The sequence below is a fragment of the Myotis lucifugus genome, unplaced genomic scaffold, assembly GCF_000147115.1.
Source record: "Myotis lucifugus unplaced genomic scaffold, Myoluc2.0 scaffold_291, whole genome shotgun sequence".
NCBI classification, from domain to species: Eukaryota; Metazoa; Chordata; class Mammalia; order Chiroptera; family Vespertilionidae; genus Myotis; species Myotis lucifugus.
In genome coordinates this window covers 56878-74474 of record NW_005871339.1, presented here as the reverse complement: position 1 = coordinate 74474, position 17597 = coordinate 56878, and the positions used below count along the sequence as shown (strand labels likewise).

At 48.7% G+C, this 17597-nt stretch overlaps 2 protein-coding genes and 1 pseudogene across 2 annotated transcripts in view; 1 reads left to right on the top strand and 2 right to left on the bottom strand.

Moving 5' to 3' along the window:
• The window catches only part of RRP1 (ribosomal RNA processing 1), a 30629-nt gene extending 20988 nt beyond the window's left edge, over positions 1-9641 (bottom strand). Inside the window, exons 1-2 of the mRNA XM_023763580.1 lie at positions 9516-9641; positions 8549-8631 (exon numbers count right to left, since the gene is read on the bottom strand). Coding sequence (XP_023619348.1) covers positions 8549-8578 — 30 coding nt within the window. The 5' untranslated portion in view covers positions 8579-8631; positions 9516-9641. The remainder of the gene's footprint in view (positions 1-8548; positions 8632-9515) is intronic.
• On the top strand, positions 449-3657 carry CSTB (cystatin B). The gene is made up of 3 exons (XM_006099906.3): positions 449-650; positions 2375-2476; positions 3283-3657. The coding sequence occupies exons 1-3, from the start codon at positions 570-572 to the stop codon at positions 3409-3411; spliced, it is 312 nt and encodes a 103-aa protein (XP_006099968.1). The 5' UTR covers positions 449-569; the 3' UTR covers positions 3412-3657.
• Positions 9642-12988: 3347 nt separating the features above from the next.
• LOC102432461 overlaps positions 12989-17597 on the bottom strand; it is a 5547-nt pseudogene continuing 938 nt past the window's right edge.

Here is a 17597-nt window from a genome sequence, read left to right as displayed (position 1 = left end):
ATGGAACCCGCAGTTGAACCCACGACCCTTTGGTGCACAGGAGAAAGCTGCAAAGGACTGACCACCTCGGCCAGGGCCTTCCCTGAATGCCATGAGGGGAGAGGTGGAAGTCCTCCCCACCCCATGGCTGGGTCTTGATCGCCCTCCGCTCAACATAATCAACAAGCGAAAGTGGCACATTTTGGAGGCGCGCAGAGCCGGATACCCCCCCCCCCCCCCACCCCCGCCGTGTCTCCGAGGCCAATAAGACCAACACCAAACAGGGTACACGCACTGCAGCGCACGCCAGTGGTCCCCAGGCGGCGCGCTCCGCAGGGACCAGGTTGTGCAAGACGCCCGTCCCTCACCCGGCTCCTCCCGCCCTACACCACTCCTATGCCCCACCCACCCCACCCCTAACCAATATTGGCCTCCGGCCCGTCCCACCGGACCGCCCTCCTCCCCGCCCCCGCGTGGTTCCGCCCCGCGTCACCTGAGCCCAGGACTTAAGACAGAGGAAGGGCCCTGCTCGCTGTTAAAACCCTCCCTCTGCCTTCTCTGCTCTTCCGTTCTGTGCCTGCAGATCCGCCATGAGCGCTCCCAGGGTGCTGTGTGGTGGGCCCTCCGAAACCCGGGCCGCCACGGCCGAGATCCAGGCCATCGCCGACAAGGTAGGCGGCCGGGTCCTCCGGAGCCCGGGTCGGGTCCCGCCCTGTCCGCAGAGGGGCAGCGCCCGCCCGGACGCGGAGGGTATGGATGCTGGGACAGGGACCCTGGGCCTCGGCCTCTAGAGGGAAGGGCCTGGTATGCTTGTCCTGGGGCGGTTCCGGTCTGTGAAGCTGGGGAAGGGTCTGCAGGGGTCCTAACTTCTGCCCTGCCTTATTCCAGTGCTCCTTGTGTAAGTAAAACAAAAACAGACACCAGGCTGGGATGCAGAGGCAGAGCCTGGTTCAGACCCTGGGCAGCGTTTGACTCCTGTGCCTCAGTTTACTCGTCTGTAAAGTGGGCATCACAGGGGGGCCTTCACCGAAGGTTCTGGGGAAGGTGGGCTGGTGGGGCCACAGGAAGGCTCAGGTTCTGAGAGGACACAAAGTCCAACAAACCTGCTGCTTCCCAAACCCGATAGAACCCCACCCCCACTCCACCCCCTGTGCTCTGGTGGTTCAGAGTCTAAACTTTAGACCATCTGACCACAGTAAAGGATGGTGAGTCAGTCCCATGAGACTTTGAAAATGAGGAATTTGTAGGGACTGTGTGGTGAGCCAGTTGGGCGAGGTTCCTCTCCCACACGGCTCTGGAGCCCAGCCTCTCTTGAGGTTCCGGGTTCCCAGGCCTAAGGAATTCCTCACTTGCTGTGTGAACTGTGAATGAGCATCAAGAGGAGTTGCTGTCTTGGGGCTCCCTGATGTGGTGCTGGTCACTTGAAAGTGACAAGTAAGGGGGCGGTCACCATGGCTGCTGGGAGGCAGTTCTTGAGGGCGGGGCTTTGCCTGTGGCTCCTAGAGGACAGGGCAGGGACACCCTCTTGCTGCCTCAGGTACTGACTCCTCCCCCAGCTCTCTGGGCTGCAGGTGTGGAGGACAGAGGTCAGAGAGGGAGCCCTGGCCAGAAGGATGTCAAAGTCCCAAATTCTGGCTCAGCCTCCTCAAGTAGTGCCCACCAGTCCCGACCTTGGCCTTCCCTGGCCCTCTGCAGTCTCCTGGCCCCTTGAGGGCTGGTTCTGGCAACTTCCTCCCCATCCCCAGGCCTGTCCTGCTCCCCTTGGCTCTAGTACAGCCCGTCTTTCCCCCGGTCCACAGTACTATCAGTGAACTGTCACCACGGGCAGTGCCTGGAGGCTGCCACATGCCCAGTCCCATCACCTGCATTTGGGTCTTATCATTCCTGCTTTCCGGCCTCCACTCCTGAAACAGGCCAAGGGGGAGGCCATTCCTTCCCAGACTCCTGTGTGCGTTTGTGTGTGTCACTCATCCCCATAGGCTTGTCCACCGTCTGCAGGGTCAGATCCCTGCGGACCAAACATGGCACCTTGCAGGACAGGTAAGCACTGAGACACAGGTAGGCCTGCAGTGAGAACCCTGCCGGCCGCATACGAGGGCAGAGGAGCGGCAGGAGGGGCCTGCCTTCTCCCTTCCTGACCCTCCCTCCTGTCAGGTGCCCACTCCATTCACCTCCATTCTTATCCCTGGTTAGGGCCCCTCCCTGAAGGCGCAGGCAGGCCACATGCCTGATGAAGTCCACAGGTTTGACAGGCTTGGTCCTGATTGCGAGGAATAATCTGTAAAGGGTGGCGTTAAGGGGTCAGTTTGTAACATTTGACATGAGGCCGCAGCTCCAGTGTCATTCACACTGGCAGGAAGGAAGACACTGAGTTCCCCTCTCTCCTGCCCCCTAGGTGAAGTCCCAGCTGGAGGAGAAGGAAAACAAGAAGTACCCCACTTTCAAGGCCATGGAGTACAAGAGCCAGGTGGTCGCGGGGACTAACTACTTCATCAAGGTGGAGTGTCCGCTACGGGGGTGCTCATGCAGATGTGGGGAGATGGGGGAATTATAGGGGCCAGGACAGGGGTGCTTAAGGGGGTTCCTGTAGCCTTGGCTGGTGTGGCTCAATAGATAGAGCATCAGCTTGCACACCAAAGGGCCTCATGTTTGATTTCTGGTCAAGAGCGGGTACCTGGGTTGCAGTTTGGATCCCTGGCTACAGTTGGGGTACATGAAGGAGGCAATCAGTCGAGTATCTCTCCCTCTTTCTTTCTCTCTAAAAAATCAATAAAAATGTTTTTAAAATAATAAAATAAAATGAGTGCATGCACTCCTGCAGGCCTCCATGGAGGAGAGGACTGAGCCTTTCGGGCAACTAAGGACTCTGAGGAGCGAACGTAGGAAGCCAGGGGTGCTGGCTGGGGTGATGGGCATCTGCTAGGCCTGAAAGAGGAAGATGGGAATGTCACCACCCTAGTGGCTGATGCCCTGAAGCAGTGGTTCTCTACCTTCTGGCCCTTTAAGTACAGTTCCTCATGTTGTGATCCAACCATAAAATTATTTTCATTGCTACTTCATAACTGTAATGTTGCTACTGTTTTGAATCATAATGTAAATATCTGATATGCAGGATGGTCTTAGGGCGACTCCTGTGAAAGGGTCGTTTGACTGCCAAAGGGGTCGCGACCCACAGGTTGAGAATCGCTGCCCTGAAGGTACTCGGCCTCCAGGCTCTCAGGGCCTTTTCACACAGTCCGCCAGGCACAGGGACTTGGGGTCAGAGGCAGCACCTGCCCCCCTCACTGGAATCTCTCTTTGCAGGTTCAAGTTGCAGATGATGACTTCGTGCACCTTCGTGTGTTTCAAAGTCTCCCTCATGAAAACAAGGCTTTGGCCTTGCACAATTATCAGACCAACAAGACCAAGCAGGATGAGCTGGCCTATTTCTAGTTCTGGATTTTGAACTGAACCTTCACCACGTGGTTCTGTCACGTGTTTGCGTGTCGGGGTCAGAAATGAACACCGTCTCTATGCTGTGCCACATTCGCTGGAGGGGCTGCTCTGCACCAATCTGGTGTCTCTGCTTCTGACTTTAACAGCGTATTTTCCTCCCAACCAATGATCTTAACTAAATTGCTTTCCAAGAGGGTTTAGATGATCCCTAAATAAAAACATTTTTAAGTTTTTGCAAATTTCCTCCTTTGCTGTGGGTTTTTTCTTCATCTGAAACCATAACCACCAATAGACGTGTTTACAAAGGTCTTTCACGGCCACGCGCCGGGCCTGAGACCCTCCCCCTGAGGAGGAGAGCCCAGCGGGGTGGCCCCAGGTCCCAGCCAGTGGGTGGTCGACCCGGGGCCCCAGGAGTCGCTCCAACTACAACTCTGGACTCTGCGTCCTGTCTCCAGGCCTCGGTTGCCCCCGTAAGTAAAAGATTCAAGAAAAACCCATTCTAGACCATGAGTTCCAGATGTGCTCAGTCACACTGTTTCCGTAGCAGCAATGACACGGCTGGGACCAAAGTGTTGCGCAAACCTGCTGCACAGCTGCTCAGAACCGGCAGCCTGGGAGGCTGTGCTGCTCATCCCCTGGGCTGCGAGCACCTGCTCAAAGCCTGAGCCTCTGGAAGGGCCTGTTTCAACAGGGTCCTGCCCGTCAGTGCGGTCAGTGCCTGGTTGGTTTGCCCTATGTTTGTGTGAAATAGATTAAAAAGAGGGCCCCTGAAACCATAGGAGTAATGACTATTGGGTGAAATTTCTATCTGTGTGGCTCAGGGTCAAGGTAGAATATGTGTTCCTGAGGGTTAATGTCGGTCTGACATTCCTGAACCCCACTCGGCTCCCCTGGGGCGTGTGGCATTTTGTCTGTGTCCTGAGGTCATGAGGAGCGTGGAAGGGCGGGACATTGAGCATGCGGAGCCTGGAGAGCGGCAGTGAGAAATCTCTGCACAGTGAGCTGTGTGCGTCCCCGTCCCTCCATGAACTGGAAGAATAAAATGTTCATACCACCCTCTTAGAGTCAAGCACCTCTTCACTGAACAGAAGATGGAACACAGTTCCCACCTGGGGACTTTCAGGGACCGGCTGGGGAGACAGCCTTGAGGGTGCTAAGCAGAGCTGACAGCCATGCCCTGCACCGCCTGGTTAGTAATGGGTGATTGCTTAACGGGTGTGGGTTGTGCCCAGGTCGATGAGGCATCTGTGGCAGGAAAGGGGAGACAGTTACACAAGGCTGGGAGGTACCAATGCCCTGGGCTGTGCAATTGAAGAGACTCAGGTGTACTTACTTCCTGTGAATTTCACCTCACTAAAAACATAGCACATGACAGTCAACCAGAGCCAGTCTGGGGGACCCCTTTGGCAGAGGATTTGGGGACAAATGCTGGGCTTGTGCTCTTCCATCTGCCCAGCAGGCCCAGCCTCTCCTCTGCCCACCCTGGGCTCTGGGTGCTGACCTGTGGGTTTGCCCTCACCATTCGTTCCCCAGCACTTGCTGCAGGGACCACCTCGGCGTCTCCTGGCAGCGACCTCTCTTCTACAGGATGCTTTTGGTCCTGGTACTTGGCCTGCCAGTGAGCCCTTCAGGCTAAGCTGGTAATGGCGCCCCTTCCCTCCAAGTCCCCCTGGGGTGCTGACCACCTCATCCCTTTTACTAAGCACTCAAGTCACTGGTCAGTGCCATCTATTTCCTCAGCACCAAGAAGACAGTGACAAAGGGACCCGCCCCGCCCTTGAGAGTCACAGGCAATAATTCTCGAGCTGTCCAGGCAGGGACAGCTAAGCAGCACAGGGCGGTCAGCGTGGGTTTGAGAGGCAGAGTCAGGTGCTTCAGACACAAAGCAGATCCCGCGCCCTCCCGCCCTCTCCTTGCCTTTCTCACAAAGCCTGTTACTGGGGGATGACCTGAGGATTTATCTACAAAATGTGGGAGGGTGTACAGTACCTGCTGGGCTAGTAGGACCAGAGCTGTCACCACCCAGGTGTGAAGGAATTGGAACCCAGAAGGGAGAGTGATCCCTGATCAATGACCAGAGCTTGTCCTCACAATCTAGCAGGGATGGGCCATGAAAGGGAGCCCCACCCTCCTGATCCCAGGGAGGGTGTTACAGGAACCCTGAGTGGGTAGGGCACCAGAGTGGGTTGTGGGGGAGAGGACTTGGGCCACGATGAGCAGGGTCGAGCGGGGCAGGCCCTTTCTTTAAGAGGGAGATATATGCCCGGCCAGCATGGTGCAATGGTTGAGCATCGACCTATGAACCAGGAGGTCAGTTTGATTCTCGGTCAGAGCACATGCCCAGGTTGCAGGCTGCATCCCCAGTGGGGGGAAGTGTAAGGAGGCAGCAAATCGATGATTCTTAGCACTGATGTTTCTCTCTCTCCCTTTCTAAAATCAATTAAAAAATATATATATATGTATGTATAAATATATATGCACATATAAAATATATGTATATAATGTATACTAGAGGCCCAATGCATGAAAGTTTGTGTAAGAGTAGGCCTTCCTTCCCCTGGTTGCTGGCACCAGTTTCCCTCTGGCACCCAGGACCTGGGCTTCCATTTGGCCGCCGACAGGCACCTGGGACCTGGGCTTCCCTGGCAGCCCCAGCTTCGTCCAGACCTCTGGTCTAATTAGCATATTACGCTTTTATTATTATAGATATGGTCTTTAAAAAGGTAGTTAAGATACAACAAGGTCACTGTGTGGGACTTCATCCAATCAGACTGCTGTCCTTATAAGATGCGATCAGGACACAGACACGGAGGGGCAATCACATGAGGACCCAGGGAGAAGACAGCATCTTCATGCTGAAGAAAGAGGCCTCAGGAGAAACCAGCCCTGCCCACACCCTGACATCAGGACACAAAGGGGCATCTCTTATCTCCCGTTACAGGCTTCTCCAACAGCAAAGAGCTGATCAGATGGTTCAGCAATGGACGGGCCTGCGTTCACTGACTCATTCCAGTGTCACTAGGTGAACACTCTATACTTTGCCTTTTGCGGAGCAGACTCTTCTGCACGTTCTTAGAAGGTAAAAAGTACAGAAGGTAGATATTCTCCTCCACTAATGACTCCAATGCAGTTAGACTCTGCCAAGTTGAGAAAGTAGTTTCTGTGATTTCTGTGCACGCCGCAGCACGGCTCCTCCAGCAAATTTTGATCCTTTGCCTATTTAAGTCTGAACTAAACCACTAGCAATGGTCCTAGGGCCTATACCAGTGATGCTCCCTGGACCTGACCACCCTTAGGGCAGCAGATGGAGGCACAATGCTGGTGCCTAGGCCCCGCCCTCACAGCTCCACTTAAGGACAGAGGGTCTGGACATCAAGACTCTAAAAACCCCCAAGTGACCCCATGGGAAAGCGGAAGTGTTTAGAACTGCCGATGGTGGTCAGAAGAGAAAAAGCTCACTGAGGAACATCACAACCATCAGACGAGAGTCAGTCCAGAAGCTTGGTAGCACCACACCAGGTTGCCACTTTAATTTTAACATGTACGGTATTGCCCTAGCAGGTTTGGCTCAGTGAATAGAGCCTCACCCTGTGGACTGAAGGGCCCCGGGTTCGATTCTGATAAAGAGCACATGCCTGGGTTTCGGGCTTGACCCCCAGTAGGGTGCGAGTAGGAGGCAGCTGATCAATGATTCTCTCTGATCATTAATGTTTCTATCTCTCTTCCTCTCTGAAATCAATAAAGATATTTTTAAAAATAATAATAATAAAAAGAGGGAGCCAACCAGACCCCTGCAACTTACTCACTACCTCCCCGTGTCACTGGCCAAGCAGCACTCCCTGCACTTGCTAAATGGGTAATTCCAGAGCCTTCCCTGAGACTCTAGTTTAGAGACATGGAATACAGTGCAGGATTCTGCACTTTCAGTACTGCCCCCCCCCCCCCAGGGTTCCCGAAGAAGAGTAAGCAGTTCATATTCTAATAAACACTGTTTTACAAAGGCTAGCATTTTAGGGCAATGAATCCACTCTGTAAGACACCATCGTGATGAATACATGTCATTATACATTTGTCCAAACCACAGACCATACCCCAGGGGTGAACCCTCAGGTGAATTATGGACTGAGGATAATGATGATGTGTCAAGTGTTAGCTCATCTATTATAACAAATGTACCATCTGGTGGGCGATGTTGGTAACAAAGGCAGCTGTGCATGTGAGGGGGGGCAGGACATAACGGGAAACTTCTCTACCTTCTACTCAATTTTTCTGCAAATTAATACTGCTCTAAAAAATAGTTTTCTGCCGAAACCGGTTTGGCTCAGTGGATAGAGCGTCGGCCTGCGGACTGAAAGGTCCCGGGTTCGATTCAGGTCAAGGGCATGTACCTTGGTTGCGGGCACATCCCCAGTAGGAGATGTGCAGGAGGCAGCTGAAAGATGTTTCTCTCTCATCGATGTTTCTGACTCTCTATCTCTCTCCCTTCCTCTCTGTAAAAAATCAATAAAATATATTTAAAAAAAAATAGTTTTCTGCCCTAACTGGTTTGGCTCAGTGGATAGAGCGTCAGCCTGCAGACTGAAAGGTACCAGGTTTGATTCCAGCCAAGGGCATGTACCTTGGTTGTGGGCACATCCCTGGTGGGGGTGTGCAGGAAGCAGCTGATCAATGTTCCTCTCTCATCGATGTTTCTAACTCTCTATCCCTCTCTCTTCCTCTCTGTAAAAAAAATCAATAAAATATATTAAAAAAATAAAAAATAGTTTTATTTTTAAGGAAAGACAAGTTGAAAAGGCTGCAGGAGAAATTTGTGTCTCAGAGGACTTAGACCCTCTCCCTTGGTTTACATCATTTAGGGCTGTTTGTGATCTCTCACAAACTCCAGACAGACAACCCAGGCTTCACCCGGGCACTGACTTGCACTGATGAGCACCTGTGTGGCTATGGTGCTCAACTCAACAAATATAAGACCCGCTCTGAACAAAGGCCCTCACTTTCCTGCCATTAGTAAATAAATAAATAAAGCCCAAAGGAAAAAAGAAAAAGCTGCAAACTTCGCCGAGTCAACCACACGCCCATCTGGCCTCCCACTGATATTGCTGCTCCAGCTCCTTCTGCCTTCCCATATGCTCACCTGGAGGAGTGGCTTGTCCTGCATCCACATGCAATAAAACAGTCCTTTCCACACCTTCAGCAGCTCGTCATGAGTGAAACCACCTGCACCAAAACAGCAACACTCAGACTAAGTGGGCCCAGCCTTTTAGTACCAGGGTCCGAGGGACCTTCCCTCTCCTCTCAGACATCCTCCTAACTCGGAACCCACTGGGCCTGGGGCCGCGGGGACTCCCCCAGGCAACTGCCATTTCATCCTTTCAGTAAAAACTGAGGATCTCCAAGTAGCAGGCACTGTACGTTTTTGGAGATTCAAAACGGAATGAGTCACTATCTCCTGAGTTGGATGGTGGCTGGCTATCTTAGGGGGATAATTCATCCAGAATCACACTTGGGGTTTGTGCACTTTTCTGCCTTACACTTCAAATTTCAAAAGAAAAGGTTAAGTCATCGGGCTAGTACAGGACGAAGACACATAAAATCACTCAAAATATTGACCGAGTTCCTCTGTCTGGCACTGTGTTCAGTGAGCAGTGGTTCTCAGGCCTGAGCACCAGTGTTAGAATCACTTGGGGGCTTCCTAACACACGGATCGCGGACGCTATGGCCAGATTCTGATCCATCGAGGTTGGGATGAGAACAAGAAATTGCCTTTCCAACAAACGACCCCGTGATGCTGCCGTTGCCGATGGGGTGCCACACTTTGAGAACCTCTGTTACACAGACGAGCTAACAAGCATGTTCTCTGCTCTCGCGGGGCGTACGCTACAGTGAAACGCAAATGACAATCCAACAATTACACAAGGCGCATTACTGACAAGTGACAATGCCGCGGGGAGGGGCAGTGGAAATACCCGCTAGGCGCGCAGGACCACGTGGATCGGAGGCCACCCAGCCGGGATCGTACCCCAACCCCCTCCTGCCAGGCCGCGCTGCGCCCCGAATGGCAGGCCTAGTCCCCAAGGCGGCCCCGCAGGCCACGCGCCAACCTGCAGCCCGCTGAGTCCGGCCACTATGTATTTCCGGAGCTTCCTCACCGCCCGGTCCCGGGTCACCTGCTCGTTCCCCGCCAGGCGCTGCGCCAGCTGGATCTCAGGGAGGAGCTGCACTCGCGGAACCATGGCGATCGCTACTGAGAAACCCAGGTACCAAGGACAGCGCCACCGCGCTTCGTCAGGTCGCGCGGTGTGACGTCACACGACCGCGCCGGCCTGGCCCGGGCGCGCTCTCTGACCACTGGGCGCCTGGACCTCTCCCCGGCTGCACGCCATCGCCCCGTAGTGGCCGGACACCGCAATGACAGCTCTAGACAGTTGTAATTCAAAGGTCACTAAACGTTTGCCTGCCTTTTAGGGGGGGCGGTAGTTTAATCTGGTTGATGACAGAGGTTCTTTAGCAAAGAAAGCCAGCGAGCACAGATAGAAGAAAATGGAAGAATTGGAGAAAACTCTCTGCGGCCCCCAATGCATGTTTGAATCAGGGCGAAAATCATCAGAAAATGGCACAAGGGCTAAAGAAAGGTGGTCCAAGCTATCAGTCCCCGCCCCAAATGGCCGGCCACTGTAGGTGCGGGGGGCTCCCACGCAGCAGCCGCACCTGTGGGCAGTCAAACCTGACCCTCATCCAGCCTTCAGGGCTGCACCCCAGCTGTCAGGACACAGGAAGGCTGAGCAGGGTGCACAAGAAGACAATCACCACCCTAGTCTGGGAGAGTTCGCAAGACAACCGTCCTGATATCTTCACAGAGTTAAAGTCATGGATGAAGGAGGGAACGAACGCCTATATAAAGGAGGGGATGTACTCATTTACATATTTGCATATACAAATCTTGATTGGATCCCGGTTCAAAGAAAAAGCTCTATGTCATTTGGGGGTCAATTGGGAAAGCTTGCATATGGACTGGATGTTGGATTATAGTGCAGAATAATTGTTTATTTTCTTAGGTGTGACAATGTAGTGTTTATGTTCATGCAGAATGGACTCAGCAGATTTTTTCTGTAAAGGGCCACGTGTCAGAGAACCCCAAGCCTGTTGATCTACTAGGCTACGAGGGTGGAGGGCTATGATCTATTATGGCAAAGGGACACAAAGCAAATCAGCACAGGAAAAGGTCATACAGAGGGAGTCCAGGAGACACTGAGAGGAGGCTTTCAGAATCCTCTCCAGGTGGAGTCACACAGGGCACACTTACCGCCCCAGCAAGGAGCTGTGACAACACGTGTAAGATGTCGACTACTAGGAAGCAAAATGGAGAAACACCCCCTTTTTTTACATTAGTGACTACAGGATAGTTAACATTTCCAGTAAGTAGAGATGGTATATGAGCAGCAGCATAACTGGTGCCAATGTTGTTATGCCTCCAAGGGGTTTGGAAAAGAAATTCACCCGGACTTATCAAAGGTATCTGATCCTAAATGCGTAAGAACAAAGAGCAGGGCTTATGGTAAAGATTGGCCTTACACTAAGGAAGCTATAGGCCTAGGGCAGGGGTGGGCAACCTTTTTGTGAGTGTGTGCCAAAACCAGCAAAATCTCTGACTCAAATTCTCCTGCGTGCCAACCCTAATTTTCTGAGAACATGTTACACCTACTTGATATCTCTCTTTTTTTTTTAATATATTTTATTGATTTTTTACAGAGAGGAAGGGAGAGGGATAGAGAGCCAGAAATATTGATGAGAGAGAAACATCGATCAGCTGCCTCCTGCACACTCCCCACTGGGGACGTGCCCGCAACCAAGATACATGCCCCCGACCGGAATCGAACCCGGGACCCTTGAGTCCGCAGGCCTACGCTCTATCCACTGAGCCAAACCGGTTCTGGCAACTACTTGATATCTCTTAAAGTGTATGTATGTGAAGAACCTTGAAGAAATAATAAAATTCATTTGAGCGACAAAAACACAGTATATGATGATGAAAAATACATTTATTTTTTAATGTATACATCTACACTGATAATGCGACTGAAAACTTTATGACTCCGTTTGTTATTATCAGTGGGACTTTTGCTGCTGCATCACTGATGACAGAGATTTTACATCAGGTTTATATTTTGTGACCTTCAGAGATAAGCATGAGCTACTACTTTCATCCGTGAGGCTACTCCTATTATGAGACTTAACAAAATTCATCGCTGAGAACAAAGATTCACAAGCATATGTGGATGAAAACATGGAGAGTAACGCTGTTGCAAAGTTTTTTAAACAGAAAATATTTTCTGGAATGGCATTCCAAGTCCTAAATAGTTCATTTTTGACACTTCTCTCTGGTACTCCTGTCTCTAATCGCTTTCTTTCAAAGTTTTCCAGGTCAACTCTAAGGTCAATAAATTTCTGCTTCCAAATTGAGCTACTCTGAAATTCAATCAACTGCATTTCAAAGTCAGCCATGTCTATCTATGAAAACGTTTGTAAGTTTAGTTCCTCCAGTTTCATGCTGTCTGGAAACCTCATGAATTTTGCTGTCTCTTCCAGTTCTCTGAATTTCACAAATCTTGAAAAGAACTGCTCAATAGTTGACTCAATGATGTTTAAAAACAGCTTTTGGTGGCTTTGACAGTATGTTCTGTCACCTTTTGGGAGGTCTTTGATGTGCCTCTTGAGTTTTGGGAAATATCTAAATCTCACCATCTACATCCCTCTGAAAGACTTCCACTTTCTTTTCAAAAGCCTTTATGTAACCAAACATAACATCAAGTGTCTTGCCGGTTCCTTGTAATTTAACATTTAAGTCATTCAAATGTTCACAAAAATTGTAAATGGAAGATTATAAGAGAGGGTTTTGTGTGCCAGCAAAAGTTACTGGTGTTCCATGTTTGGCACGGGTGCCAGGGGTTGCCCACCCCTGGCCTAGGATGTGATTACCCGCATGACCTGCCCAGCTAGGAATTTATGAAGGAATCACCTTTGTGGTTACTTTCAGGCTTACCAACCAGCGCCCAGAGCTTGTCAGGTCTGCAAATCATTCTGCTGATATTTTAGAAGTGATATCAGCTTTTGCCAGGCAGTTAAAACATTCAAATGTGAATATTTCACAGTACAGTAAACTCCACCGCAACTAATTAATGGTGGTTAAAAATAATAGGTCTTGCCCTGACCAGTTTGGCTCGGTGGATAGAGAGTTGGATGGCGGACTGAAGGGTCCCAGGTTCGATTCCGGTCAAGGGCATGTACCTTGGTTGTGGGAACATCCCCAGTAGGGGGTGTGCAGGAGGCAGCTGATCGATGTTTCTCTCTCATCGATATTTCTAACTCTATCCCTCTCTCTGTAAAAAATCAGTAAAATATATATATTTTTAAAAATTGGTCCTAGCAAAACCTCTCATGTTACATGGTCACAACTCACAATTCTGTACAAAAGTTCGTGTTATAAAGCTCTCATGTAAAAATCAAATCATCAAGCAGCAATATTTTAAGTGCAGCACAGGGTCTTCCCTATCTTTATTTACAAGGCTTGAATCTCTTTACATTATAACAAAATTTAATACAGATGACTTAGTAATTAAGTCAATTTTTAAAATCTGTCCTTCTACACAGTGACAGATTTCACTTTTTGGTCATCTTTCTCCTTCTTCTCCTTCTCCTTCTCCTTTTCCTTATCTTTATCTTTGCTCTTCTTTGATTTCTTTTTCTTGTGTTTGTGGCTTTTTTCCAATTCTGCTTCAGGGCCTGCATGTTTCTTATGCTTCTTATGTTTTTTATGTTTCTTGTGCTTTTTCTTTTCCTTCTTTTTCTTCTTCTTGCTGCCCCGACTTTCTGCCGAGCTGGCACTGCGACTGTGGCTTCGAGTTTGGCTTCCAGAAGGGCTGTGACTTCTACTTGGATTAACACTGGCACTGCTCTGACTCTGGCTCCTGGTGACACCGACCTGGCTGACTGCTGCTGTGTCTGGGCTCTCTTTTACTTTCTCTATGACTTTATCTTTCAGTTCCTTAGAAATTTCCCCCGAAGTATCTTTCTCTTTTATTACTGATGCATTGCTTTCACTGTCACTTTCATTATAATCTGGTTCAAAAGCAGCTTCATCAGTTTCTCTAGTTGAGTCGGAGCAAAGTGGAGAGGAGTGACTTAACTGGGGTTTAGGCTTGGAAGCACTCTTATCAATTTGCCCAGCAACCTGCTCTTTTTCAGTCTGTGGGTCTGGTGGATTACGTATGTAAAGTAATTTATTGCCACTTGACTCTTTACTGTTCCTTGTTTCTAACATATGCTTCTCACGATCCTTACAAGGATTTTTATCTACAGATTTTGTCTCTTCACTTAAGCGTTTAGTATCAGAAGTGGCTTTATGATCATGAGGGGTTTTATCTCTTGAGGGACTAGAATTACTTTTCTCGGAATCTCCTGTTCCTTTTTTAGGCAAATCTCTCTCCTCCCTTGGCTTAGTTTTCTGTCCAGATGCAGAATCTTTGCTCTGAGAAGGAGAGTCCTTTCTTCTTGATAATTCATTCCGTTCATCTCTACGTTTGGAATTTGCATATTCTCTGCTGTCATAGTCGGTTTTTTGGTCTCTGCTGGGAGTAAAGTCTCTAGTTGAGGAACCTCTAGTGGAATCATGCTTATCTGAGGTTCTAGTCTCTTTGGAAGATTGAGACAAACTTTTAAAATTACCTTGTTCATTGAGACGGTCCAAATTCCTATCTTTCTCTGGCTGAGTGCTCCTCTTCCTCTTTTCAGGATTTTCCTTCTCCAACACTGAATGATCGATCTCTCTCTCTCTGGTTTTCCCTTTTTCACTAGATGTAGAGTTTTTTGAACCGTTGACCTCATGTTGTATGATTTCATGGCTCACTTCCTTGGTGAGTTGTGGAAGTTTCTCTGCTGGCTCGCTTCCTTTTTCAGGATACTTGACTGTATTTGATGGTTTAGTGCTAACATTTTTTATAACACTGGCAGGTTTTTCTACACTTGACACAGCCTGTGTGGCTTTAACATCTTCTTCCTCAGATTCAAAGTCATCTTTATCCCATTTGGACTGAGGGACCTGAATCATAATAATGACATCTTCAGCAGGAGCTGTATTATCATTATTATATTCTTCCATAGTTTTGATGACAGTTCGCTTGGTATCTATTTTTCCTTCAGATTTTCTCACAGGACTGCCTCCAGTTGAACTCGTACTGGTATAGTCCACAAGAGTAGAGCTGGATCCTTCAGTTCCAGTTACTTTTTTTCTCACCTTTCCTTTGACTTTTTCTTGTTTAACTTTGTTGGATGTTGACTCCAATTTTTCAGAGGTTTCTTTTGTATTAGATATATTTTCTGTACTTCCAATTTTTTTACCAGTTTCTCTGTTGCGCTTAATTTTTTTGGCTGCGGCTGTTGATGATGAAGTTTTGTCCTTTTCAGGGGTCCTATCCATGTTTTCAATATCAGGTTCCATTTTGCGTTTCGGCGATGGCTTCACTATTTCAGTTACTTTGAGTTTAGAGACTTTCATTGAAGATGATTCCAAGTCTTTCTCTACATCTTTCTCTTCAGTTTTTCTTTTTCTTTTTTCTCCTTTGCTGTCAAGAGGCTTACTGTTCTCAGGAGGCTTCTTGGCCTTGTCTTCCTTACTAGTTCGTTTTTCTGATTTGACGTCTTTGGAATAGTCTTTCTTCACTTTTTCCTCTCTGGTAGGTTTTGTCTCTTGGTGTTCTTATGCTGACTTAGAGTGAGCTTTTCTGGGGGTGCCAATGGCCTTTTCATCTTTTTGAGAGGGACACCATGATTTGGTACTGTCAGTCTTTGGAGTCTCCTCTTTGGCTTTTTTAAGTGGAGGTTCAGATAGAGATTTTTCACCCTCTCCCTCTAGTTTTTCTTGGGATCCCTTAGCAGGTTTGACGTTTTCTTTTTTGGACACAGAATATCCATCATTTTTTCGTTTGGTCTTGTCTCCTTTTACTTTTGGCTTATCTTTTTCTCTCCTGTATTTTTCAGACACTGATTTTAAAGGGATGGATTCTGCATCCATTGGTTCATCTCTACTCGGAAGAACAAATAATGAGTCTGTTGTATTTTCCTCGCCACTTGTGGGTTCTCTTGATTTTCTAGAAGGTTCTAACAACTCTGGGTTTAGAAAGCCTTCACTTTCTTCCCCCTTTCTCAGCCTTCGATGTTTCTTATATTTACTTCCTTTACCATCTCCTGCAGCACTGTTGCTCTTCCTCTCTTTTGACTTTGTACTATCCTTCTGATTGTGACTGTCTCTTGTTGAAAGCTTTTCTGGATAGTTGCTACCACTTATGTTTTGACTTCTATGACTTTGTCCACCCGAATAATCTTCTCTGCAGCCCCTTTTAAAGGGAGAATTCCTGATATGAAGAGGTAAAAACCTCTCTGGAGAAAAGTTCTCTCTATTTGCTGATGGTCGAGGCTGTGCTCCAGCAGCATAACCTTTGTAGTATTTTTCATACCACTCTCTGTATTTTCTCTGCCATTCTCGGTAATGCTCTTTTTCCAATGGGTCTCTAAAGTCAACACTCCTCCCATAATGAGCTTTTCTGTCATATGGTGGTAGAACTTCTCTGTATCTATTAAAATATTCACGTTCTGTTTCCCTTTGTGGTACAGTACATTTATTTTGAGACTGTCCCCTAAATGCTTGAGGGGACCTTGATCGTGAATGGTATCGTCTATATAGTGGTGACCTTGACCTAGACCGATGATATGCATGAGATCTAGACCTTGAGCGGTAATTTCGACTCTTGCCTCTGCCTCTTCTGGGGTATGGAGGTGACCGAGAATAGGAACGAGAGTGTGAGCGGCTAAATGATCGAGAATAAGAACGTGACCGCGTTGAACCAGATCTTGATTTAGAGTAAGTATAAGAACTTCTGGAGCATGAAGAACCTCTATAGGGAGATTCAGACTCTTCTTTTAGCCATCGCTGCACTCTATAGAATTCTTCCCTGGACAGTGGTGGTGCTTGTGTTGTTGGGATTGTGTTTGGATGAGCAGTCTGCACTCCTGATGATACCCAAGGTGTTGATAAATTGGCTGGTGCTGGAGGGAACTCGGGGGGAGGGACACTATACCCAGCAGGTGTTGGCAGGCCAGGAGGAAACTGAGGAAAACACTGTGGTGGAGGAACACCTGGGGGGAGAGGCAGTGTATGTAGAGGAGGTGAGTACAGAGGAGGGGGTGGAACAGGCACAAAAACTGGAGTTGCTGGTAGTGATGGGCCTTGAGTTCTCTGTGATCTTTCGCTGTGGTGTCGTCCACGGTTTATACTTCTGTAGCCACTCCTCTCTCCCCTCCTAATTTGCTGTGGCGGAGAAACCAGATATCCAAGCTTGTTGGAAAGCTCCCAAGCTGGTCGACCACCACGTGGATGAGCAGCCTTTATTCTTACTGGACCAGTTGTAGGGATCAACTGTTCATGCAATAATGACTGTCCAAGCAAAGATGGGGTTCCAAGCACAGGCACCTGGTAATCTTTCTCCTCCATAAGGGTAGTCATTGCTATTGAAGAGGTTCCCTTTGAATGTTGTGAGGCAAGGGCTGCAGCTGGCAATATTTTATGATCGGAATCCTGGAAAGGCCCATCTGATTTTTCTGAGTGGACTGATACGGAGACCTTTACAGTTACATCAGGTACAGGCTCTGGGGTAGATGAATTTTCAGGCACAGCAGGGGCAAAGGAAGACTGATTAGAAGTTAATGAAGATATAGAAGGAGCCGGGTGGCCTGATGAAGATGTCACTGGAATCATCAGAGGATCTTGTTGTCTTGATATTGGAGATCTCGTCAGAGGTTGTAGATTCCGCTGAATGAGTGGTCTCGGAGGTGGTATTGGGGGTGGTGTTGGGGGCAACTGTTTCCGTAGTCTTTTTGTATATCCAGTTTCATTTTTGAAGTTATTAACAGCCTGTCGCAAGAATATATTGGCAATTAAAGTATCAGGAGAGACATCATTTTTATGACATGTTGGGCATGTATGGTCCTCTGATTCCAAGAGTGCTGTTCTTACACACTCATCACAGTAGCTGTTTCCACAGCAGGGAATGACAGCGGCATCAGTCATGATGTCTTTGCAGATGAGACACAGCAACTCATCTGGGATAGGGTCATCCTCTTCAAAAGACGAA

Excerpts from the sequence above, each read along its gene's own strand:
- CSTB (XM_006099906.3), top strand. The coding sequence starts at position 570 with ATGAGCGCTCCCAGGGTGCTGTGTGGTGGGCCCTCCGAAACCCGGGCC. Across the intron at positions 651-2,374 it reads TCCAGGCCATCGCCGACAAG|GTGAAGTCCCAGCTGGAGGA; the intron begins GTAGGCGGCCGG and ends CCTGCCCCCTAG. Across the intron at positions 2,477-3,282 it reads GGACTAACTACTTCATCAAG|GTTCAAGTTGCAGATGATGA; the intron begins GTGGAGTGTCCG and ends CTCTCTTTGCAG.